The sequence below is a fragment of the Urocampus carinirostris genome, chromosome 17 (assembly GCF_059441175.1).
Source record: "Urocampus carinirostris isolate Australia breed hairy pipefish chromosome 17, RoL_Ucar_1.0, whole genome shotgun sequence".
Lineage (NCBI taxonomy): Eukaryota > Metazoa > Chordata > Actinopteri > Syngnathiformes > Syngnathidae > Urocampus > Urocampus carinirostris.
Window position 1 is genome coordinate 24,841,092 of NC_142365.1, and position 25,707 is coordinate 24,866,798.

The following is a 25,707-nucleotide window of genomic DNA, read 5'->3' on the forward strand; positions in this document are numbered from 1 at the left end:
TCACCGTGTAATCACTAACCACTAGGGAGATTGATTACTCAGGCATTTATCTCATCACCGCACTATTTTTACTTACGATACCATGCTGTACCTTGGTTTTGGCTGAACTCTTTCCCATAATGCGCCATTACAACGCTGTACAATCTGCCACCCTGATTACAAATGGTGTGATGATGAGATCAAATTGGATGGTTTTCCCTTGTCATCAACAATCCTAGTGGTTAAAATTGTGCTCTCCGGGTTTGATCCCCGTTGAATCCAATGCTGAGCAAATGAGGTCAGCGATATTTGTTGACTCAATTATGGTGATATAATACCGTAAAACCTCGGTGTAAGGGGTAGACCAAAAAATATTGCACTCAGTATTATAAAAAATGAAGACGTTTTTTTTCTTCTTTGTGTGTGGCCTGGTACCAATCACCTCACGGTCCAATACCGATCCATGGCCCGGTGGTTGCCGACCCCTGGGCTACTTTATTTCTTTTAAAAGATGACTGCGTTCTTTGCATGTCAACTGTGAATTTGTTTTGAGTACTGTATTGTTTTTAAGGCCTTGCACTATGTTAGCTAAATAGCTATTTATTTTGTTGTCTTAATTCGTACAAGTTCCCGACAGCAACCGCACATGCGGCTCTGTGAACTTCTTTTCGCATTCATGACATTTTTGTTTTTCCAATGTCTATTAGCTTACCGTATTTTATAAGGCGCACCTTCAAAAACATTTCTTTGCGACTTTAAGGTTGTGAAATCTCCAGTAAAAGCAGGTTTGCATGAGAAAAGAATCCATATTTCATAAAACAAATATTAGGAAATCATGGTTTCACAGCTTAAATGAATTGATTCATTGACAAATGGTTTCCACATTTTGAAGCATTTAGTTAGGATCTTATTTACTCTATATTTGGTCTGTTAGGTGCCCTGGGTTATAAGGCGCACTTTCCAAACTCGAGGCTAATTTTTATTTTTGATGTTCCTTTTAGTCTGCAAATTACGGTAATCAAAACTGGAATCTTTTTAGTTTAAAAGCAAAAGGGCAATATTGACGAAATGGAAATAGTGTGAATGATATTGTTATTCAAATGGTTTACTTTGCGATCGGTGGGATTTTTGTTTTTTTAGCGCTCAAAATGACTCCTTTATTTATATGCAACGTTTGAGGCGAAGATGTCGAGCGAAACGAACTAGAAAATCTTTATGAATTTTTTACTCGCTGTTGAGCAGTGATCAGTGTTGAATTTGTACAAGGAGGGAATGTCACATCTGCTTTTGAAGATGGTTTTCGATACTTTGGATGAAATAAAATGAAAGTGAAATGCTTTTGGATTCCGAGCACATTTTGTCGGGTTTGTCATCACCTTGCGGCAGTGTTGGGCGCGTTACTAACAAACAGGAAAGTTACTTCATTTAAAAAGTCATTCAGGTAATCCCCCCCCCCCCCTCCCTCCCAGATTACTGACACCCGTGTTACTCTTAAAGTAACAATCTGGTTTCAAATGACCATTTATACTCTTGAAAAGAGCCACCTAATCATAGAATTAGAAGAAAATGTGTACACCAGTGTTTTTCAAACAATGTGCCAGGAGACCTTGTCTAGTGTGCCGCTGGAATTTACCCAATTTTATCTTTCCAAAAAATCGGGCCATTATTCAGTATTTTTGCTATCTTGATAGGAGGGAACTGTAATAGGCATCCATATCAGTAGGTGGCAGTAGATTTTTTTTAATATACTTTTTATGTACTAATTATCTACTCTTGAGGTAGCACAGTACATTTAATAACTTTGTTTAACAAAGCGGTTTAAGATTGCACTGTAAAAAATAAAAACAAAGTACATCATTCTTTTTTTAAGTATTTTCTTCTTTTTATATATCTATTTGCTTACGGGGTAGTACAGTGAAAATATTTGACATAACTTTATTTTCAAACATTTTCGACAGAACTTTTTTATAAACAAAAGTGTACCTTGGTTGAAAAAGGGTTGAAAAACACTGGTGAACACCAACCTGAGGAAGCATAGGCCTTCATATTTCTTGGCTTGCGCAATCTTGGGCGCTCGCAAAATAACTCTTAGCCGAGACACTCCATGTCCATTTTGTCTCTGGACAATTTGTTTAGCCCTCAATCACAAGGAGTCTCAAAGGGCTGCACAGACCACAGATTATTGCAAACCACAGACTATCACGGCACCACCCCCTGATCTAAAACCTACATGAGGGCAAGGAAAAACTCAAAAACCTCAACATGAGGAAAATGAAACCTTGAGAAGGGACCACACATGAGTACCATTAAAATAATAAATTCGGTATGAGTCATGTATTTAAAAAAATCAGGCAACTTTCAAACCTAGAAAACAACTTTAAATAGTAAGCATCTTCAAGGATTTCAAACACCTGTATGAAACATTTACTGGAAGAAGGGAGCTATTGAAATTAACGACATCCATTTTAGACCCTCCATGGGTTTTATCCAGGCATGGTGTATTGCAAAATATTACAACTGAAATGATCAAAATCCTTCAATTTTACAGTAAATCCTGTGTTCCTTTTGCCCCAATAATTTTGTTGTTCCAGTAAAAGCCACGCCCCATCCCCAAGCACTGCTTACCAAACAGGCACATCAAAACATACAGTATTCTAATAGTTGTAGATGCGGCTTATATAAGTATATTGGGTAGAGAGAATATCTTCATGGCGAGAAATTCAGTGCTATTGAACTCAAAGGCAAAATAGTTCTTTGTTAAATCTTTAGTGAAGGAGTAACAGATGAAGAGGTAGTATTTTATGATGTGCTTTAATTAAGTAGCGGGAGTAACGAACCACATTGTAAAGGACAGTCGAGTTACAAATGTATAGACGCTACTTAGAAAAGCAATTGCGTTACAGAAATACCTTCCTTAGTAACGCGTGAATCCCAACGCCGCCTTGTGGTAGCTTTTGGTACAGCATTTAAATGTTCCAACATACAATTTAAAGCCACACTCACTGGAAATGCAAACTTTTATTTGGGCAGTCCATGGAGTGAAACGTACAAGAACATGATATACTTTTCATTTATAAAATATATTTCTCCATCTCTTTGGTGTTTTATAAGGAAGCTACACGGCTTCTGTAAAAATACTGTGGAATTTCTTTTTTTTCCCCAAAAAAATATTCTAGAAAAATAGAGACAGAGCAACAGTCCATCTTCACAGCCTGATACAGGCTCCTGTGACTGAAAAACCTTTCAAATGGCTCAAGAGTTTGCAATTCCCCAAATCAACTTTGAAATACTCCAGCTCGGAGTTAACCCCACGTTGACGCCAATGCGTCAAATGTAGAACTGTAGAAAGACTTTACCCACAAGGAAAATATTTCTTTTGTGTATACTATAAGATCCATTGTTTATAGCGTGGGCAACATGCACACCTGGAAGTGAAAACTTAAAAAGCGACGAAAAGGGAAAACAAAAATAACTAAGGATGGGAAAATGATAATATACAATGCATTAACCAGTGTTCTTACAATCACAGAAAAATCGCATTTGTTAAAGAGACACTAGTACACGCTGCCCCTTTAAATTCTGCCCAAATGCGAATTGTCGATCAGTAAATCTGCAAGTGCGGCGATGTGGCTCCGTCCCTCCACTTGTAGACCTTGTCGGTGATGACGGTGCGGCACAGGGGGCAAGTCTTCTCGCGGTTGAACCAAAGAGCGATGCACTCGTCGCAGAAGATGTGCTGAGCAGTTAGCGGGAGTGTTAGCGCCACATTATCAGTTACAAACTAGAGGCCGGACGATTATCAGGCGGGACGATTTTGGGGAATTTGACTGATATCGGTATCTGCATTTTTTTCATTCGACGAACTGTTTACTATGCAGCCGAGACGCTCTTGCTTTACCTCTCCCCTTCCTCCTCTCTCCTGCTATCCACCCTGCGCCCACTGAATGGATAAGCGACTTGGGGTGGAGCCACTGAAGCAAGAGAGAGCAGCAGCTCACCAACTTGTCTCAACATGCCTGTATCCGTGATAGAAACGCGTGTATACGGTTAAGAGAGAGCATAAAAAGTGTAGTTTACTTGTTTTTATGGAAGCAAGTTTAGGTGGGAACTGATGTATTAGCTTTTAACATAACAGTTTGTCAGGCATGTCTGGATAATTTATCAGAGCTGCCGCTCTTAAGTTGTTTTACCTGCTTCAGTGGCTTCGCCCCTGGTCGCTTATCCAATCAGAAGGCATGTGGGGATAGAAGGAGGGAGAGAAGGAGTAGGCGCAAGAGAGAGAGTCTCGACTGCATAATCGGGCTCGTTGAATATTAAAAAAAAAAAAAAAAAAGGCCAATGCCCACATGTGCCAAATTCCCAAATATCAGTGCTGATAATTCACCCGCCCGATAATCGGTTGACCTCTATTACAGTCATTTGTTACCTGACAGATAAGAGCTTGGGGCTCCCTGTACTCTCCCTGGCAGATCGGACAAACGTCTCCGGCCTCTGTGCATTGACTCCTCGTAGCCGCCGTGCCCGTCAACTAAAACAGCAACAAAAACATTTTCTTTTGTGGACCCAAGCAAAGGTTTTGGGTGCACCTTCGACTGACCTCGCTCTTCAGGAGGATCCTCACAGTTTTTAGTAGTGACGTCCACTGCCCGTACAATCCCAAAAGCTGACAGAAGAAACGAAGACACATTGGAAAAGGCAACACATGCGAATGCAGTCAATTCCGGACAACAAAGCGCACCTTATTAAGGTGCCACAAGTCAGATTTAAGATGGGGTTCGTACGGGTGCTTGAAATCCTTGAAACTGTTTCAACTATTTTAATGTTGTACTTTCAAGGATCAAAAAAAGCTTGAATTTTGGGTAAAGTGCATGTAAATGCTTGCAATTTCTGCCATGTTTCACAACAATTCTGCTTTAAATGACCCCAACACTGCTCTCTAGAGGCTTTGCGTTTCAAATACATTTCTTCTTCCCTCGTGATTAACTGCAGCTGGCATTAGTTTGTACAGTGTTGTCCTATGAAGAGTCATCAGCCCCTGTGGGTCGCGCCCAACGGGAAAAGTGCATGTGACACCTAAATGTGTAATAGTGCAACGATTAAGTGTCAATCAATTATGGGCATTTATTATGAGCTATGCAAAAAATGAAGGTAGTGTTTCCTAGTGGCAATTGTAATGTATCCTGCAAATAGAAATGTGAAATTAATTTATAAATCTATTTAAAAACAAAGAAATATGTTTAGATGTCTGCATGTAAATGTTTTTTTTTTAAATGAGAAAATTCGATTGGTCTCCCGGATCGGCCCCTTGGCCACAATTTTTAGCCTAATGCGGCCTCTGACTCCAAATAGTTGCCCACCCCTGACCGATATTGAACAATCTTTTTCTACCAATTGGCTGGTATAAAATGACATCAATTCCGCCATTCTGCCCCAACAATGGTAGGGGGATGGGCAGGTTGAGGGAATAGGTAAGATCTTAAACTTGGAACCAAATGTCAATCATTAGTTAGGGCTTCGGGCTGGGGGTCCCTCGCTGCTGAGCTCCTTTTTTTTATCCACCACTTTCCTCTTGCCGGGGTTGCTGGCAGGCTGGAAGCTGCCTTTTTTTTAGATCACCCCTCCGTTCCTCACGCTAAGCCACTGCCTTTTTTAAAAAAAAAATCCACCCGTTATTGTTCTTCATTGTCTCTCTGTCCCTCTCTCTTCAGAAATTTGTGCTGCTGTAGTTAATAGCACAATTTAAAGGGAAACCTTCAACATTAAATTACTAAAGAAAATAAATAACGCTATTATTCATTTAATATTCTCTCCCTGCACAAATTAGCGTACATCTATTTTGACTGCCGAAATGGAGCCGTGAGAAGTAAAAGCTAAACTAAAACAGGTGAACTGAAAAGTAAGAGTGAAGTTAGAATGTCATTATGTATATTATCTAGTTTGTGGCAGCATGGCGGCGCAGTGGTTAGCGTGTGTGCAGCACAGTTATGAGGTCATGAGATCAAACCACCTGTGTGGAGTTTGCATGTTCTCCCCGTACTTGCGTGGGTTTCCTCTGGGCACTCCAGTTTCCTCCCACATTCCAAAAACATGCATGTCAGGTTAATTGGCCGGTTCAAATTGTCCCTAGGTGTAAATGAGCAGGTGAGTTGTCTGTCCCTGTGTGCCGTTCGACTGCCGAGCAACCAGTGCAGGGTGTCCCCTGCCCACTGCCCGAAGATTGCTGGGATGGGCTCCTGCACCCCCGCGACCCTACTGAGGATAAGCGGTGCAGATAATGGATGGATGGATCTAGTTTGTGCTCACGATCTTCAAAAGTTTCCTTAGATTTTACATTTTCAGACTATAGACAATAACAATTTCATATGCACAAAACTATTTAAAGCCTAGTGGGCTGCAGTAATTCTCTGCGGAATTAGAAATTAGAATTAGAAAAGATCTTTCTTTCACGTTAGTGTCTGGCCTCTTATTCTGTGTCCCAGTGTTATTTCGTGGTTGAAATGCATTTATTGCGTACATACAAATATGTACATCATTTTAACATACGTTTTTCTGCCCTAACTATAACAGGAAGAAATGACGCTAAAAATGCAGGAAATAACATTTTAATTAAATAAGTGTTAAAACATATACGTCCCGAGTCTTCACAAATATACAATTTCGGGGGTTATAGGGCTGGTCCTGCAGAATCAAATTAATTGGTTGGGTCGGGTGTCAAGACTTGCGGGTAGGGTTGGGCTGAATTTGTCAGGCCCAATAATCCTTCTAGTAAAGGGCAATGACGCACAGGAAATGGCAAAAAAAGAAAAGCCACCAGAGAGCAGTGTCGGCATCATTTCTAAGCAAACTTGTTTTCTATCCATCCATCCATCCATCCATTATCTGCAGCGTTATCCTCAGTAGGGTCGCAGGGGTGCTGGTTTTGAACCCATGAACTCAGAACTGTGCCCCGGACACACTAACCACTGTTCTGCCATGCTGCGCGGACTTGTTTTTCTTCATTTAATGCAGTGGTTGGAGCTACTGAACCCCACCAGTTTTATAAGCGCATTCACCAAACCCTACTTTGGTGTGAAATAAAATGTTATTATTATTTTTTTCAGATTCAAGACAAATTGTTTTTCTACTGGTGCACAAAATAAACTGTGAAGAACAAAACCAACATAGTGCATGGACACACAAATTGAACTGAAAGAAAGAACTGAAAATGTGTTCGTGCGCTGCTGTTGCCATTTAAAGACCAATTCAGATTTGCATAGCTTCACCTTGACAAGTTTTACTCTCATGTCATTTTCACAGAAAAATCTGTTCCTTTCTTCAATGATTTTGTCCATGTATTAATTCATCGTTGACTTCTGCTGCCACAAAATCAAACATGAACGTCTGTCTCACACACGCTGGATATGAATCTGGTGCAGGCAAGTATCCGTACAAACCGGGTCATATCATTGCGTATAGACATGTTGAGTAGGTGTGTCTTGACCTCCACGGCACAGGCTCCACCGAAACCCTGGGGTTCGACCGGACCCAGGTTAAGAACCATTGATTTAATCCGTGGTCTATCAAGTCAGACTGCTGAGAAACATGGCCCTTCAGGCAAAATTCAAGCACCTGTACAAACCATAGATTTAAAGCAGCAGGCTTAAACAGCCATAGAAATGGACTCATTGTCGATTTCTTACATTTTACGTCTGACTCCTTGTTAATTCATGGTAACGTGATTTGATAAGCAAAGGGGGAAAAAAATTGACATTTAATGTCTTAACGGGACTTAACTGTTATTCATTCGAGCAAAATAGGAAAAAATAATAAATGGAGTTGAATTAAAATTACACTGCACGTAAAGTAAGTATCTGGTCGATACATTTCATTGGAAGAGCCTAATACCTTAAGTATGAGGTAGAGCAGAGCCAGCAGAATGCCCAGAGTGAACGCTGCGGCGCCGTCAGCTTCCTGATGGCTGAGCAGGTAGCGGAACCAGAGCGGCGCCGGGGCCAGGGCCTGATGAACCTGAGCCAGTTCTTCGCTCAGGAGCAGCCAGCAGCCCAGCGCCCTGTAGCTGAGCAGCCAGGCCGGCATCAACAGGAGAAGGCACTTAATCCCCATGAAGAGGAACTTGATGACGAAGTTGGTGATGCCCACCGCCCACAGGACCTCCCAGAATCCCAGCGGCTCCACAGTTGGACTCAAGAACACCAGGCTGGGGGCGGGAGAGGTCATGTTATTAGAATGCGCAGGACTAGGGCTGCAACCATTAGTCAATGTTGTCGCAGAAAATAGATCATGGAAATACTTGACAATAGAATTAATTGTCAACTATTCTCACCAAACAAGTTTTTCCAACATATCTTGGTTTCGTGCAATACCCCCAAGGTGTTTGTGTGCGCGAATCACTGAAGTGGGTCAACAGAATTTCATAAATCTATTCAGTAGGGTAAATAAAATAGTAAATGGTCTGCATTTATATAGCTTTTCAAGTCAATGAAGACCTCCCAAAAGTAAATGATAAATGGTCTGCATTTTAATATAGCTTTTCAAGTCAATGAAGACCTCCCAAATGTGCTTCACACTTACCCATTCACACACACTCACACACCAATTGCAGCCATGCAGGGCTGCCGACCTGCTTATTGAAGGCATTAGGGATTCAGTGTCTTGCCCAAGGACACTTCGACATATACGACGGAGGAGCTGGGAATTGAACATGCGATCTTTTGATCCCAAGACAAGCGCTCTACCTCCTGAGCTAATGCCGCCTGCACAATTACATGAAATCCAATGGATGTAATGCGATTGTGTAATTGTAGGACACCTTGGTTATTTCAAGGGTTCTTAGACAAAAACCCTAACTTCCCAGAAGAAGGCGCTGTTTACTTATGTTTAACCTCTTAACAATCCTGTACACTTCACATAAAATCGCAATCTAAAACGTACTCAATGTAAATCGAATGGTGTTGTTGAAGCGTTTGGAGAATCTGGACGGTTTTGGTCTCTTTTGACAGGAAACACTCTCAAGTTGTTTCCCCAACTGAAATAATCACTGCAAGTGCTACTTACATTTGTAAATCTAAATTAGAACACAAAATAGTAGGGTTTTATTCTGGCCCGATGTTTTTTTGCACTCACATGCAAGATGAGTGTAGCAAGTCAAGTCATTTTTATTTGTATTGCCCTTAATCAAACAGTCTCAAAGCAGGGCATCTTAGCTGGAAAACAGCTCGGACAATACCATAAAGCCCTACCCGTTGATTACCATCTGAAAAACTAAAAAAAAAAAAAAAAAGATTTTATACATTTTCTGAGGGTATGTCTTGGCGTGATTGGTGACATACAGACACGTCTTTGCTTCTCAAAAGTCTGATGGCCCTGTCACTAGTATTAACCCTTGGATGCATAAGTGGAAAAATGACACCATGGGTTATTCTTCAAAATCTTTTAAAATCAAAAGGCTTTAATAATGTCATATTCCTCATAAAACATGTTTATGATGCCTTTAGGATTTTTGTTCCCCCCCATTAATTTCCAAACCCACTCATGGAAGAGTGTAAAGTATGTACTGGTAGGCCATGCATCCAAAGGTTAAGACGCTTCTCAATAAAAAACGGAATTCCAATCACTACGAGTTTATTTGAGTGAGAAGAGCCACGTACCAGATATACGCAATAAACTGCTACATTCTGCAAACACGTAGCACAGCACACAACCGGGGACACACAAATGTGCAAGATGAGTGAAATGAATGATAACAGTCCTTTTAACGAGTTTCTTTTTGTTTTCCTGTCTTTTTCGATCCCATTTAGCACCTTTCTCTCTTCCATCGTACCTGACTGATATCATTCGCACTGCTCTGTGTTAATTTTGCACTATTCTGTGTTATTTCAACCGGTACACAAATTAGGAGTCGTGGCCAAATCAACATGAAATGTGGGTGGGGCGAATTCCCCCAGATGGTAAAACTCACCTCATCTGTTGTGCTGAATGTGGCAAAAAGGCTCACTAGAGAATGAATGCCTGAGTAAGGTTTGAGTGACAGATACATGTTGAAATTATTTTTCCCATCCAGCCAGCCCAAACTTGACCTTGCCAAAAGCCGAACCTTCTGAATTTTTTTTGTACTTCCCGATTAGTCACTCCGGCATTGCTTTTCACCTTTCTATCACCTGACGCATTTTCATGCCTGAAAAAGCTACTCCGTTGTAAAAAAAAAGTGCCGGTGACAGAAATCTGTTCTTACAAGTTTAATATAACCTCTGTGTTAAAATTAGGGCAGTAGCGAGAGGCTTTGTTAAATTGTGGCGCTGCCGCTTTAAAATGGTCCACATCCCTGCTCTAACACAGTGGACACAAGAGAGAGAATAAAACAACAAGCGGAGGAGTGATCCACTGGACATTGGCATTACAGTTTTCCAGGCAGGAGTTCAAGCCCGAGAGCCACAACTTCACCTCTCAGTATATGACTTTGCTGCATTTACCACCGGATACCAGAGAGAGAGCAAAACAAAAATGTTTTTTTTGTTCCAGAGCCGAAAGTTGCCGACCTCGCTCTATACGGAAAGTGGGAATATTGTTTATCCGTTCATGCACATCACTAATTGGATGACAAAGCATCTTCTCTACCTAAGTCATAGTTAGTCCTGCTGTTTACCAATGCTTCATTTAATTTCTTAACTTAGACATTCAGAGCAATGCGCAGAAATCAAATCGCGTTTACAACCCTCCTTGGGAAATTATCAGAAGGTTTTTTTTTATTTGATAAAACAGTCTAATCACCTTTGTCCGCACCGGTTTTAAGCCAGCTGCTAAGCAGCGGCCGGCATCCGCGGGAAGGGCAAGTCACGTGTTCAAAGACTTTAAAGAAGCTGCACCGTATTGCAAGCCGCAGTTTTCGGAATGTAGAAAAAAAAAGCAGCAGCTTGTGGTCCAAAATGTATGTGAGCTTTTCAATAGTTGGCGACTAGAAGACTATTACAATGGTTGTTATTTGCAGACGTGGTGTGGTCATTACCAGTTGTATAGTGACTGGGCCTGGAAGGTGTAGTAGAGCATGACAGTGGAGGAAAGCAGCAGCAGGAGGAGCCAGATGCAGTGCAGCTTGCCATGGCGACTCTGATTACACACACAACACGGTACAAGCACTTGGTTTACATCATTGCTTCCAAAATATATAATTTGTATTTATTTTTTTTTAAATTCCAGCTCTTACCTGAAGAAACACTTGAGCCTGGATACTTTTATTGACATAGAGGAAGGTCGTGAAGAGGCCGACACCCACTGCGAGTCCTTGCAAAGGAGAAGCCGGTCATTAAAAATATTAACAAAAAATAGGGAAGACACTCCTTCAGTGTGCTACTTAAAAGGTTAAAGTAAAGAAACAAAATTCAAAATTGTTGTTTATTCAGTTTATTGTTTATCTAATGTCCCTCAACGTCCAATTCATTATCACACACACCAAAGAGTTGGTTCCCTCCTTGGGTTAATTTATATCTTTCAAGACAACCTTGTTTCTTAATTCTTTGTCTCTGGTACAGTAAATTTTGGCTAGCTGCTCGATTTCCCTGAATTTCAGCTTGATCGACAACTTTGAGCTTGGAAGACAACCAGCACAATGTTTCCTTTTCTAACGTGTACCAACATATCATCAAAAATATAAGGAGGACTAAATTTAAACTTTATAAATCTAGATATTGTTAATTGTGCAAAACAACAATGCTTATGTCACGTTTCAGTGAGGGCGAGGCAAGGACATAAACGAAGAAGCATCCCGCCTCTGGGATAGAGCATTAACATATTTATTATTGATCGTCAATGCAAGTGATTTAAATATTGTTAAGAAAAACAGACCTTAGTTGTCTAGTGGGTGGAAAGATGTGGTTGCATTCAATGTTTTGCAATTGTGGTCAACAATATTTTCAACATTGTGCAACTACAGTAATATATGGTAAATACTGTAAGACCTCATGTATTACGAGCACCGTAACTCAGTTCTTTTTTAAGTTTAAAAAAATAACCATTCATTTGGTACTTGCACTCACCTAACACATGCTGGATGACAAGTTTGGCGCTCAATATGACAAGAAAAGGAAGACTCTTTTGGAACCAGCGAAACAGGCAGCGTAACTCTGAAAGCGAGGTGCTGGGCTCTCCGGAGTCCGGGTCTCCGGCGTCGCTCAAGTCGGAATCCAAAACGGACTGGGTCTGCCCGTGAGCATGCCCGTGAGGGTTGATCCTGGATCTCCTGGTCCCACCGGAATCGCTTGATGCACGGCCGCTCATGGATAAGCGCACATGGTCTGTGTCCGAGTGGGCGTGTCCCGCGGAACCCGGGATCGCCGTTCGACTGGGAAGCTCGGTTTGCAGAGTAAGTGACAAACCATTTCTCGCCTGTGTGCCCTCCTGGCTGGAAGTCGGCTGCATGGCAGTAGGAGACTGCCTCGGTTTCACAGCTTTACTGGACACAGGAGAGAAACGTTTTTTATCATGAAGGCCAGGTGTCAACTTTATCCCTCGGAAAGTAGAGTAACAAGGTTTAGTTGACAAAAATTTATAATAGAAATACAGTGGGACCTCGCTACTTCGCGCTTCGACGTTCGCGGATTCAGAGCTTCGCGGGCCTAAAATATAATAATTAAATAAAATAATTAAAAAAATAAATTCTTTTTTTTTTCGCATTTTTGAAGGGGCGTCGCTACTTTGCAGATTTTCCACTTTTCGCGGGTGGTTTTGGTCCCCATTTACCGGGTCTAAAAAAAAGGAATAATAATAAAATAAAATAAAAATATATTTTTTTTTTAAAGGTGCGCCGCTACTTAGCGGATTTTCACTTATCGCGGGTGGTTTTGGTCCCCATTAACCGCGATAATCGAGGTCCCACTGTAGTCGACAATGGAATTGATTGTCAACAATTGCTCTTAGCCAGACATGTCTTTCCTACAGAGAAGCTTATTGAAAAATGTATGTTCTTGTTGTACCCATTTTCACTTTGTGGGCAGCATTAGCTCAGGAGGTAGAGCGCTCGTCTGGGGGTTATAAGTGTCCTTGGGCAAGACACTGAATCCCTAATGCCCCCAATAAGCAGGTCGGCGCCTTGCATGGCCGCTATTGGTGTGTGAGTGTGTGTGTGAATGGGTAAATGTGAAGCACATTGTCAAGCGCTTTGGGAGGTCTTCATTGACTTGAAAAGCGCTATATAAATGCAGACCATTTACTTCTTATCTCATTCAAATAAACGTGATGCTTTTTAAAAGAATAATTACGCGATTAATCGACAAATCGTTTCAAAACTCGATGACTAATCGACTACTAAAAGAGCAGTAAGTTGCAGACAGAGTTTAAAAGCAGCCTTGGTTATGACATAAGAGATTAATAAACACATATAATCTAGCTAATTGACGATGATCTCCTACAAATATTCATGCAGAAAAAAACCTATTTTGGATAATAAGCCAAGAGGACACACTTCGTCCTTCTGGATATTATTTATTAGGTTATTTTGATAATTTATTTTAAACAAAGTTAGCATTAGCTCGCGTATGTTTTCTTTTAGGCCACTGGAGCTAACACGTTATAGTCCGCTCACCTGCAGTCATTTTGCAGCCGGAGTTTCATGGTAAGCCCTCAGTCGCCATTTAACGCCGAACTTTGGAGACGCCAAACGAAAAGAAAAAAAGCGAAAATAAAACGAAAACAAAGACACTTGGGCTGCTAACTTTCCAGCTCAGAAATAATACTGTATTCTGCAGATGACGTCACTGTTAACTTCATCTGTGGAGTTTTGTTGTCAGATGCTCCACTAGCGCCATCTAGTGGTTACTTTGTGGGCACTGTATGTGTACAGTAAGCGACAGAAGGAGAGACAGAGCGAGAGACAAAAGTAACGAAAAAGAGTGAGAAAGATAAATTCGAGAAAGTTCAATTCAATCAATTCAGTAATGTGATTAAATATTCATCTCATCTCATCTCATTAGCTACACCGTTTATCCTCAGTAGGGTCGCGGGGGTGCTGGAGCCCATCCCAGCAATCATCGGGCAGTGGGCAGAGGACACCCTGAACTGGTTGCCAGCCAATCGCAGGGCACACGGGGACAGACAACTCACTCACTCATTTACACCTAGGGACAATTTGGACCGACCAATTCACCTGAAATGCATGTTTTGGGAACGTGGGAGGAAACCGGAGTGCCCGGAGGAAACCCACGCAAGCAGGGGGAGAACATGCAAACTCTGCACAGGAAGTCTGGAGCTGGATTTGAACCCACGCAGGAGGTTCCCAAGATATGAACTGTGCCGCACATGCGCTAACCACTGCGCTGCCGTGCTGCCCTAATTAAATATTATTAATCATTATTTAAATAACGAATTATTCTCTTTTTTTCTAACTCGTTTTGTAACGGGGGTTACATAATCTTTCAATACATTCATCAAATAAGATAAGTTATTCATTCAATTGGCCCCGCCTGTGTGGTGCCAGCTGCGGCTTATTGACAGATTGGCTTTCTGTCTATTTAAGCTCAGTGCTCTCATTCTTTGTCAGTCCGTCAACGAACCTCTGCCCCGCAATACATGGGTTTTGACTCGGTCCTGTTTCCTGTTGGTATTCCCTGTCCGGTATTATTCCCGTTTATTTTTGTCCTGTTTAATATCGGTTTCTATTTTCGTTCACGTCTATTTTTCCTGTTTATTATTGTCTCCAGTTTTTGTTCCCGTCTAGTTTGTCCTGTTTATTTTCCATATCCTGTTTCATTATCTATCCTGTCTGTCCCGTCCTGTCCGGTATCGAACCCATCTGTCCGATATCAACTCAGGCAATTGGTATCAATCTCGTCGGCCTCTGGCTTCCTATCATTTCACGCCAGACTGCTGCCTAACATGCATGACTGCCAATTTCCCGTAAAATAAAAGGCTTGTGTGAGTAACGTCACGCGTTTGGGTCCTGATCCTGTTCTGGTTCCTGACACCTTTTGAGCAGATAATTTGCAAATAAAAAGATAAACAGTATCGCCTACTGTTATGGACGAATGTTTCTGTTACTTGGCTGATCACTGGAAGAAAGCAAATATACCGAACTACAACATTCTTTTTTTTCTGCAAAAATGAAATTGGGCGATTTTTTTTTTTAATCATTTAAATCCTGTTATTTGAACACTATTTTAACTGTCCAGCAGATAGCGCCATATACTAAGGCAAGGACACAGCTAACCAGCTGACGGTAAACAGAACCTTGAAGAGGTTCAAAATTGTTTACAAACGCTCATTTTGGACCTGAACAAGAGTTAAGTAATGCTATCAACTTATCAAACCTGGCGATCATGATAGATGAGAGTTAAAATGTGTGTTCTAGGTATTAAATGTGAAGACAAATAGTTCCATCATGCAGTTTTTAACAACAAAATTCCCAAATTAAGGTAAACATTTTTCAAAAACAGATAGACTTTGAAACCTTTAAATAAATCATTTCAATCATTTGCACTAAAATTAGCGTTTGTGTGCTATTTTTGTCACTTTCCAGTTTTCCAGAGTTTACATTTTAGTGAAAAAAATCGTTTTATCATCGATTCTTACACCACTGAATCACATTCGTAATTTAATTGTCTCCAGCCCTTCAGCTAAGGCACACTTTTTTTATGCCATTCATTTTGTGCCCTAAACCAGTAGTGGACAACCAACAGACAGCTGCCTCAATTTTGCCTTTACTATATATATTTTTTTAACCCACAGAAAAAAAAACAAGTTAGGGTGTGCATTAAACCAACGTTTTACAGTAGTATATCACAGTAATTGAACAACGGGAATCGATCATAGGTAGTAGATACAAGTGTTGTGATCATGCTGAATGCCTATCACTAGGCCACTTGGATTGAAGATGACCAAGGAAAAGGCATTCAATTTTATCGCATCCTCACACTTTTTTTACTCATACATCATTGTAATGAAACATTATAGGAAACAGTTCCGCCAGAACAAAGTTTATAACGTGGTACCATGAGAAAAAATAATGTGATGATGAGTAAAATGTTAATGTCTGTCATCATCTGACATAGGAATAGGTGACCTGGGGATTAAACAGTAGATTTGGGCCTATTATTGTAGTTATTGGGCCAGGCTGCGAGTCAAACATTAAACCAGGTATGAACAGACAAATGTAGACAATCTGTTGCATGGACCGGAAAACAGATTCCTGTTTCAACTGATTGTGTTTAATTTAGCCTATAATGATTAGAATGCCCCCCGCCTGCAATTAGCGGGTCTGCACATAAACAATATGTGCAATACCGGTGGTCTGTGTTTAATTACAGGGGTACAAGCATAATGTGCAGCCCAGCGGGAGTCTGCTAAAAAGGGAACACTCACATTGCGCTTGGCATCTTACACATCGGGCTAGTGTGCACCAATGCCAGGATTCAACCTGATCCTTTCCTGGCCACAGGCTGCTACGCACTGTTTTCACCTCAACACACTGGATTTTGTTTTACTGTTTGACCTTGTGTCAAATACACTGTCATTTGAAGGAACCTAAGGCAAATATTTGGTTTCATAGCTTGAATAAACCCAAGAGAGGAATATGTACACTGTAAAAAATGAAAAAGAATAAGTGAATGAATGGCCTTTATGGTCATTGTACAAGTATAACTGAATTGGAGGGCTTCTCCTTTCAGTGCAAATAAAACAGAATTAAAAATGAAACCGTGGAAAATTGATAAAAACCTTAAAAAACAATATATTAATGATATATTATAAATATGCGCATATTCACAGTGGCAGTTGTACAGAATATATTGCTCATGAACGCTGTAGATGGGAGTTCAGGGGAGCAGTGGCTTTTGAGTAGAAGCGGTTCCTCAGTCTGATAGTTCTTACTCTGTAGCGCCTTCCAGAGGGCAGCAGGTCAAAGAGCTGGACACCTAGATGTAACCTGTCCTTGATGATGTTTTGGGCTCTGCTAAGGCACCAAGTGAAGAAGATGTCTATCAGGGAAGGAAGAGGGCAGGCTGGTTTCACTGCCCTCTGCAGCCTCCCTCTGTCCACCTCAATGCAGCTGCCGTATCAAACAGAAACGCATTATGTCAGTTGGTACTCGATAAATGAGCTGTGGAAGGCCAGCAGAAGTTCCCTGTCTAGGTTTGGCCCCCTACTTTTTAGTATATAAATGATCCCGCTTGGTGACATTATCCGCAAGTATAATATTAGTTTCCATTGCTATGCAGATGACACTCAACTTTATGTGCCACTGGAAAAAACTGGACATTTAAGTTGTAGAAATCTGGATGCTTGCCTTACTGAGATTCAAAGATGGATGTCAAATAATTTTTTACGCCTTAACCCAGAAAAAACTGAAATGTTGATTATGGTCCAGCTCACTGTCGTCAGTTGTTTTCAAACACTACCCTGAACCTAGACAAATGTAATATCACCCATAGTGACTCGGTCAAAAATGTAGGTGTTATATTTGATCCTAATCTGTCGTTTCAGTTACACGTGAAAAATATTACTAGAATAGCTTTCTACCACCTCCGTAATATTGCGAAGATTCGTTCGATGCTGTCCCAATCAGATGCAGAGATTTTAATTCATGCGTTTATTACTTCTCGGCTTGATTACTGTAATGTATTGCTTTCTGGTCTCCCGATGTCTAGCATTAAAAGTTTGCAGCTGGTTCAGAATGCGGCAGCTAGACTTTTGACTAAGACCAAAAAGTTTGAGCATATTACTCCTGTATTGGCCAACTTGCACTGGCTCCCAGTCCACTTGACTTTAAGGTTCTCTTATTAACATATAAATGTTTGCATGGGCTTGCACCCTCTTGTCTCTCCGATTTGATTTCCCCCTATGTTTCTGCACGGAGTCTGCGCTCGGAAAATGCCGGTCTACTTGTGAATCCGAGAGCCAATAAGTCTGCAGGCTCGAGAGCGTTCTCCATCCGGGCCCCGGTGTTATGGAACGCCCTGCCTCTGGAGATAAGATCTGCAACCTCAACGGAAGTTTTTAAATCGAGGCTTAAGACACACTTCTATTCCAAAGCATATGATTGATGCCCACCTCATATTCTGTTTTGTCCTGTCTTTTTCCGATGCCTGCCTGGCTGATACGAAGGAGAAGGATGATTTGGGATGGGTCAGCGGACCAGCGTCTGACCTGCAGCATGTCAACCCCTGCATTTACCAGCTGGCAGAGACGGGAGGCAGCGTCGTGGCCGTCATAGACTTTCTGGACTGGTTTGCAGGCTGGGGGCGTCGTTGATGTCATGCACTTTCCGGACATTTTCAACATCTTACCTAATGTTTACCATTACGTGTACAGAAATGCTAATTGTAATTCACCCTGGTCAATCCTGGAAGGGGGATTACCACATGTGAGGTCCTTTCTCAAGGTTTCTCTTTTCTCCTCACACTGAGGTTTTTGAGTTGTCCTTGCCCGCATGCTGGTTTAAGATCAGGTAATTGGGTAATTTTGTAATTGTAATCCTGTGCAGTCCTTTGAGACATTTTTGTGATTAAGGACTATATAAATAAATGTGACTTGACTTGACTAGGTTCTTCCTCCTGAGGGAACTCATGAAGTGTAGACGCTGGTGGACCATGTTTATGATGGCTGTGGTGTTTGCTGTCCAGCAGAGGTAATCAAGATTAGGACCCCCAGGAATATGAATGTGTGGAGCCTTTCCTTACACTCGCCATGGATGTAGAGGATGGAGCGGGTCACTCCTGTTGTTTCTAAAGTCCACAATGATCTCCTTGTCTTGTGTGTTCAAGGCCAGTTTTTTTCAGAGCGCAAGGTTGTCAGCCTCCTCTCTACGGCTCTGTAGATTGCCTCGTCGCTTTGTGAGATCAGCCCGACCACTGTGGTGTTATCAGCGACCCTGACAATGAGGTTGTTCTTATGAGTCTCACTGCGGTCATAGGTGTATGGGCAGTATAGGAGAGGGCTTAGCACACAGCCCTGTGTTGACCCAGGGCTCAGAGTGCAGGAAGAAGAGAAGTGGAGGCCAATCTCACAGTCTGAGGCCTTCTGGTCAAAAATTAATTGATCCTGCTGCGCGTGAGGCAGGGGAGACCTGGTGTGTCCAGTTTTGTGATCATTATGTATAGAATGATGGTGATAAAAGCTGAACTAAAATCCACAAACAGCATCCTGGCATAAAAAATAATAAGTTGCTTCATTGGATGGAATATTTTGTTCATTTCAAGAACCATTTTTCTTATTTTACCTAACATATTTTTAATATTTACATAAGAAAACAATCAGTAAAATTGGAAAAAATATCTGAGGTTGCAGATGGCAAGGGATTCTTCTCATCTTTTTTTTTTACCTTTTACTTTTTTTTTCAATCAAAATCATCCTCTTTAACCATTGAACTGTAGACCGCCACACAGAAGGGGAAAAAAAAGTTTATATTTTTTGGTTACACTATGTTTATTCTTTTACTCATGCGTTTTTGAGAAAACTCAAAGGTTTATGCGCATGTTATACACGAGGTTTTACGATACGAGATCTTCGTGAATGATCAATTGCTGAACACATTTGCTCAGCAAAAGATGAAACAGGAATTGAACATAGATCGCGGCAGTAAGAGCGCTGAATCCTCACCACTCGGTTGATAGCTAAGTATGTAACATAGGGAAATGCATTATATTTGATCTCTTCATCACACTATTTTTATTCAACGTTGCAACATTGTATAACATTGAAATAGAGCATTATGGGAAAGAGTTCAGCCAAAACAACATTGCGCAACATGGTACTGTGGGTAAAAATAGTATGTTCAAGAGACAAAATGAAATGCCAATTCCAATGTCATCTTGCCAGCAGTATTCATAACAGGAGCAAAACAAGAGGTTTAACCGTACATTATTGAATATTTATAATGTACTCATGGTTATTTAACTTTTTCACCAACAAATCAACTACAGTGCATCCAAATCTAAGAGCACTTGAAATTATCTATCTAAAACGCTACAGTTCTCTTTCCGTATCATTCATCTCAACGTCAGGTCACTGGAGTGCCCTCTAATCCTCGAGGAACAATAACAAGCGATTGCGATTTGGTACATTGCTGCGGCAACCACCAGTGACAACACAAAGAAGACTTTCACGTCTGGGTTGTAATCTGGCACTATTCTCCACAGTATAGTTGCTCAGGTGCTGTCGTCTTGAAGTAAAGGGTTTAATTTTACACAACGCAGCCATCATTCGTGTTTTCTTTCAGCACAGGAGAAAATTTGTACTTGTCTTTGTAATCACCATCTTAAATAGCCACATGATCCAAAAACACATAAAACAAGCATCTTTGAGAACTGAAAATGGCGCTTCAGGAGGCACGCCGCCTTTGGCTTATTGTAGCAAAAGGTTTCTACACTAAATGTTACCCAGGCGGTTGGTGCCAAATGTGCACCAGGCTTAAAATGTAAGAAATGGATGCATAATAAGTCTATTTTTATGGCTGTTTAAGCCGGGGCTTTAAATCCAATTCAGCTTATAAATAAGACATTGAGTTCCGTTCTTAGAATTGAACATGCAATTTTTAATCATGTGTTCACTGTCGCCGGAATCACCGGTATTTTCTCGACTTTGAGACAAATGTCCTTATTTTGCTTCTTTTTGTGTTTACATTGAGTCCCATTGTTCTTGCTCATGTTGGCGTAGACATTCTGTGTCTCGATGCATGTTCAACTCCTAAGACCAGACCGAGTACTTGGATGAAGTATAAAGAGCTGAAGAGAGCATTTCAGTTGAGAACTTTTATTACAAAGTTACAAAATAAAACAAAACAGAGTACACTCCAGGCCAGTTGATTAGGAGAATGTTCTCCCAAAAAAGGCATCGACAAATGGCTCTCCCCCTGTCGTATAGGAAAGGAGCATTGATTTTAAAAATGGAAAATGAAACTTAGCTTGCTATAATTTCCCAGTCAAAGTGAGGAAGTCACATCTTCACAAACATGTTTGTTAAGACAACACATCTGGATATTCAAGGTTGCATGATAAGAGTATGGAAGACTCACTTACTACTACTACTACTTGGAAACATTACTGGGAAAGTACTGACAGAAGGTAAATACTTCATTTAAATATGTGGATAAGCATAAGGTGTATTTACAACAACTAAATTGATCATGTGATTATCAAAGTAATGATGTGCTGATTAAATAATAAAGCTAATATAGCTGAAAACTCATGTGATAGTGACAACATACTCAGTGACACCTTTTAATGATCTAACACTTAGCAGCAGAGCAGCTTTGGTGTCTCTTCTTGGAGGGCAAGAGCAGTATCCCTGGAGGCACCATGGCAGCGACGATCATGGCGGCCGCGATTGATGCGGTTGCTGCTTTCAGTCTGTGGGGAATGGAAATGAGCCTGCAAGCTCTTGTCTGATATACACTTTCTGTATCACGAGTGCGTTTGCTGTGTTTATGTGCGTGTCCTCTCTCCTTCGCTGTCCCATCTTATAGCAGCGTCCTGATGGGCGCACGCCATCCTGCACCTTAGCCTTAAATCATGGTAACAAGGCACATTTAGCACCCAACTGTCAAGCGGTGCGGCAAGCCAGCGGCTTTATTACCACATACGTATGACTTGGGGATCATTCATGCTCCAAATGTGAGAGAAAATTTGTGTTTCATTATTTGTGATAATACATATTCCGTGAATCATTTCCATTCAATAGAGCCCAACTTCATTACGTCCAAGGATCAAAAGATTTATGCTTCTTTTTAGATGAGGTGTTTGATACCACAAGGACAAAGATTTATTCTTTTCCAAAATAAAATTTTTTCCTTAAATTTGCTGATAGCAGTGGGCAACACTGGCAATATTGGTATCGGTCTGATCCAAGTAATAATGGGACCGTATCGATCGATACCGATACGATACATAAATATCTTGCTCAGAAATTGAATGATCATTGAATAATTGAACCAAACCTTGAGTTTGTACTTGAGTCAGTTTATATTTACAATAAACATCGCAAATGTTTTTTATAATAACTACAATAATAACTTTAACAGTACAAAAAAATGATTTTAGATATTTCTATTACAACCGTTTCAGAACCAAAGTCAAGGGATTCACACCAAAAAAGGAGTAATGCAATGAGAAGCAAATATAACTATGACACCATGGAAACTATACCTTCAACTAAAAATATTTTGAAAATACCTCAATCCATCCATTCATCCATCCATTTATCCATCCATCCATCTATTCATCCATTTTCTTCTGCTTATTCAGGGTCAGGTTGCAGAGGCAGTAGTCTCAGCAGGGTAGGCCAGACCTTCCTATTCCCAGCCACTTCATCCAGCTCATCCAAGGGGATTCTGTGTCCTGGGTCGTCCCTGGGGCCTCTTGCTGGTGGGACATGCCTTGAACAAAGAGGGAGGCGTCCAGAAGGCATCCTTATCAGATGCCCGAGCCACCTTAACCGGCTCCTCTCAATGCGGAGCAGCAATGACTCTACTCTGTGTCCCTCCTGGATGACAGAGATTCTCATCCTATATCTAAGGGAGAGGCCAGCCACCCTGCCAAGGAAACTAATTTCAGCCACTTGTGTCCAGGATATTGTTCTTTCAGTTAGGACCCACAGTGTTTTTGTATCCTAATAGTGCCAGCCAAGATCCCAACTCATTTTTCAGGTTTTTTATTTGTTTTCACGATACAATTATCTAAAATAACGTAAGTGGTGTTCCTAGAAGGCGAGAATTTAAAAGAATGGGTAAGTTCCACATCCGGGGTAACCTGCCTGACAACTTATGATAGAGAGTGTTGATATTCAATGTTGTTCTGGCCTGGGAGAATGGAATATTTTTGGGGAAAACAAAACCAACATTGTAGAGTCAGCTTTTTGTTGTTGTTGCATTTTTCATATCTAGGGGAACCTACCTGACAGCCTGTAAAAGATAGTGTGGATATTCAATAACTTTCAGGCCTGGGAGAGTGGAATGTTTTTATCGGAAAATCACGGAGTCAATAAAACTAAAAGTGCTGAGTCAGCTTTTTTGGTGCATTTTTCACAACCAGGATAACCTACTTGACTGCTTGTAAAATTGGCGTTGATATTAAATATTGTTTGAGCCTGGCAGAGTTAAATGTCTTTCAGGGAAAGGTTGCTGAGTTAACAAAACCAAAAGTGCTGAGTCCGCTTTTGGGTATTTTTCACATCTAGGGTAAACAGATATACATACTTAGATCCCAAATAAGAACATTATAAATATGCGTCATAAACATTTGACAATACACTAAAAGATACATGACAAAATACATACCGAAACAAATAAATGACAAAATGCATGAATAAATGAATACATTGAATTTGTGTCATAACTTTTGGTATCAAGTGATCTATTTATGCTTTCCTTTATTTGTACGGCATATATTTAGTAGGAATCCGTTTCTTTATTCATTTCTACATATGGCACGGTTGGTCCTCCATACAGTTAAAGTAGTCGGCTTTTGAGGCCCGTATCCTCCTCTCCCCTTTTTGCCAGTAAAACTGACATCTACCCCATTAATCATGTCTCATGTATAACAGCATTTTTGTCGTATGATATCTCTGTTACTTCCTTTTCATTGCCTGTAAACGCAATAACAAGAGCGTACTTGTTCTGTTGTATTCTAAAGGTTGAGGCGATAACCTTGCAAAGCCGTCGGTTCTTCGCCAAAAGCCCCTTTACGCCTCACGTGGAGCCGAGACATAAAAAATACGTCTGTGCCCTTGCTCCTCCAGCCCGTTCTTGCAGGATCACAAAAATGTTAATATGATGAACGACCTCCAGCTACACCTGCGGCTGCATGAAATAGACAAAAGGAGACAAAGCCGTCTGATAACATCACATGAAAGGAACTAGCCCTCAGCGGTAAAATGATAATGGTAATTATCATCAGATAATTATCTGCCAACATAAACAATGAAAACGTTTGATAAAAGTAGATATATTTAAACTGTTATTACACCGGAGAAAATGGGGACGACAGGGACCAGCCAATCATTTCACAGGAATATCCATAGAGTGGCTCGCACAGTCTCAATTGTTTAGAGGTAATTTGGCTACCTAGAGCCCAATAAAAGACAGCGGCAGCGTGTATTGCAAACATTGCCGACAACTTGTCCCAACAAAAACAGGCAGCACGACAAATGATCTAAACCATTTTAATCACCTGCTAAAACAGGGGTCGGGAACCTATGGCTCGCGAGCCAGATATGGCTCTTTTTATGTGAACATATGGCTCGGAGATAAAATTCCACGTGTGCAAATTTCCTCTACTGTGTTCCAAATCTGACAAGCCCAAAGTTGAATTTTCTGAATGTTTAGTCAAAGCGAGGCTGACATACAGACTGTTCGGTCCAGTATATTAAGGGCACAGTCGTGACTACAGTTTTTGAACCTTTTTGACCCAAAGAGCCATAAAAGCAAAACTATTTAGATGTTTTTTTAGAGAGCCACACCATGTATTTTAAGACAAAATACAACAAAAACGCCAAAACCATTCTCCAGACAAAAGCGAATTCTTCAGCGCATTTAATTTCACTGTGTGACGTTTGATGGTTTCATGAAATCTATGAAAAGATAATAATGCCAGAGCCAGTGTCCCATATGAACAAATATACCACTTTAAATTTGTCTCCCTCCCGCAGTTACTAAAGAGTGTTATAGCTCATTCTGTCTCTTTTTTGTCCTCAATAATAGTTTCAAAACATGGTGCAAGCAAAGTTCCTACAAAACATATTGATCTGCAGTGCAGAAGGCAGTCGGCATAGGAGAAAGAGTCCTGTGTATAGCTGTGCCTATTCCTACCGCTCACCCAATCAAATTGCTCTACATTCTTTGCTAGAGCTTCGGGGTAAAATTATGTTTGGGGTTCAGGTTTGTCCTGTGGCTTTTCATCAGAAAATGTCTCAACTATAAATATAGATGGTTTAATGAGATTCCATAAAGAGGATTAATTAGTAATTTACAGCCACAACAGGGTCTCTTGGTGTGACACCTTGACTCTAAACTGTTGCCTAATTGTGTGCAAACTTTAATTTTTTTTGTGCAACCCTAGCTCTTACAATTGTTTGATTTTGGTACGCCTTATACTCCGGTGCACCTTATATATGAACAAAATATCACCAAATCCTATTGTGCGCTGTACAGTGTGCAAAATACGGTACTTGAAACACTCGGACTTCAACTATTAAATAATGTAGGTGCGTTAACAAATAATTAAGTGTTATTGAAATAATCATCCAAATGATTATATTCACAGATTATTTCAAATAATTATTGTCAATGTTTTTTATTGAATTCATAAAAAAAAATAATCAGCCAAATCACCATTTCTTATATGTCACTGCACACTTCTGCGTTTATTTCGTCGTAATTATGTAATTTCAGTTGTGTTTTATTTTGTAGCCAGGAAATGCCTTAAATGCCATTGTTAGGTCTATCACCTTGGAATACAAAATGAGGGACAGGATATATCACTTTCAGCTCTTGAAGACATGTCATCAGTTATCATTCCTGTTAACAAAATACAATTGATTTCCTCAGGAAAAGGTTGAGCGGCTTGAGCAAGATTTCACCAAGAATCACGAAACTATTGTCAGTAGGACAAAGCTCTAGTAAATTGTGAGACCAAGTTAGATTAGGTTTATTCGGATAATAGATACTGTATTATAAGACAAATTCCACAAAACTGCCAAACCAGCTCTCCCGACAAAAGCTTTTATTTTAATGTGTGATGTTTGGGGATGATAAAA

General features: G+C 40.6%; 1 protein-coding gene across 2 annotated transcripts; it reads right to left on the reverse strand.

Moving 5' to 3' along the window:
• Positions 1-2,982: 2,982 nt before the first annotated feature.
• rnft1 (ring finger protein, transmembrane 1) lies at positions 2,983-13,726 on the reverse strand. 2 transcript variants are annotated; one of them, XM_088320958.1, is made up of 8 exons: positions 13,553-13,726; positions 12,009-12,424; positions 11,180-11,256; positions 10,982-11,082; positions 7,864-8,176; positions 4,577-4,642; positions 4,406-4,507; positions 2,983-3,715 (listed from the first exon to the last, which is right to left on the reverse strand). In XM_088320958.1, the coding sequence occupies exons 1-8, from the start codon at positions 13,579-13,581 to the stop codon at positions 3,581-3,583; spliced, it is 1,239 nt and encodes a 412-aa protein (XP_088177084.1). In that variant the 5' UTR covers positions 13,582-13,726; the 3' UTR covers positions 2,983-3,580. The 2 variants fall into 2 exon arrangements, with proteins under 2 accessions (XP_088177084.1, XP_088177085.1); XM_088320959.1 differs by having other exon boundaries at positions 12,009-12,419; positions 13,553-13,716.
• Positions 13,727-25,707: the final 11,981 nt, after the last annotated feature.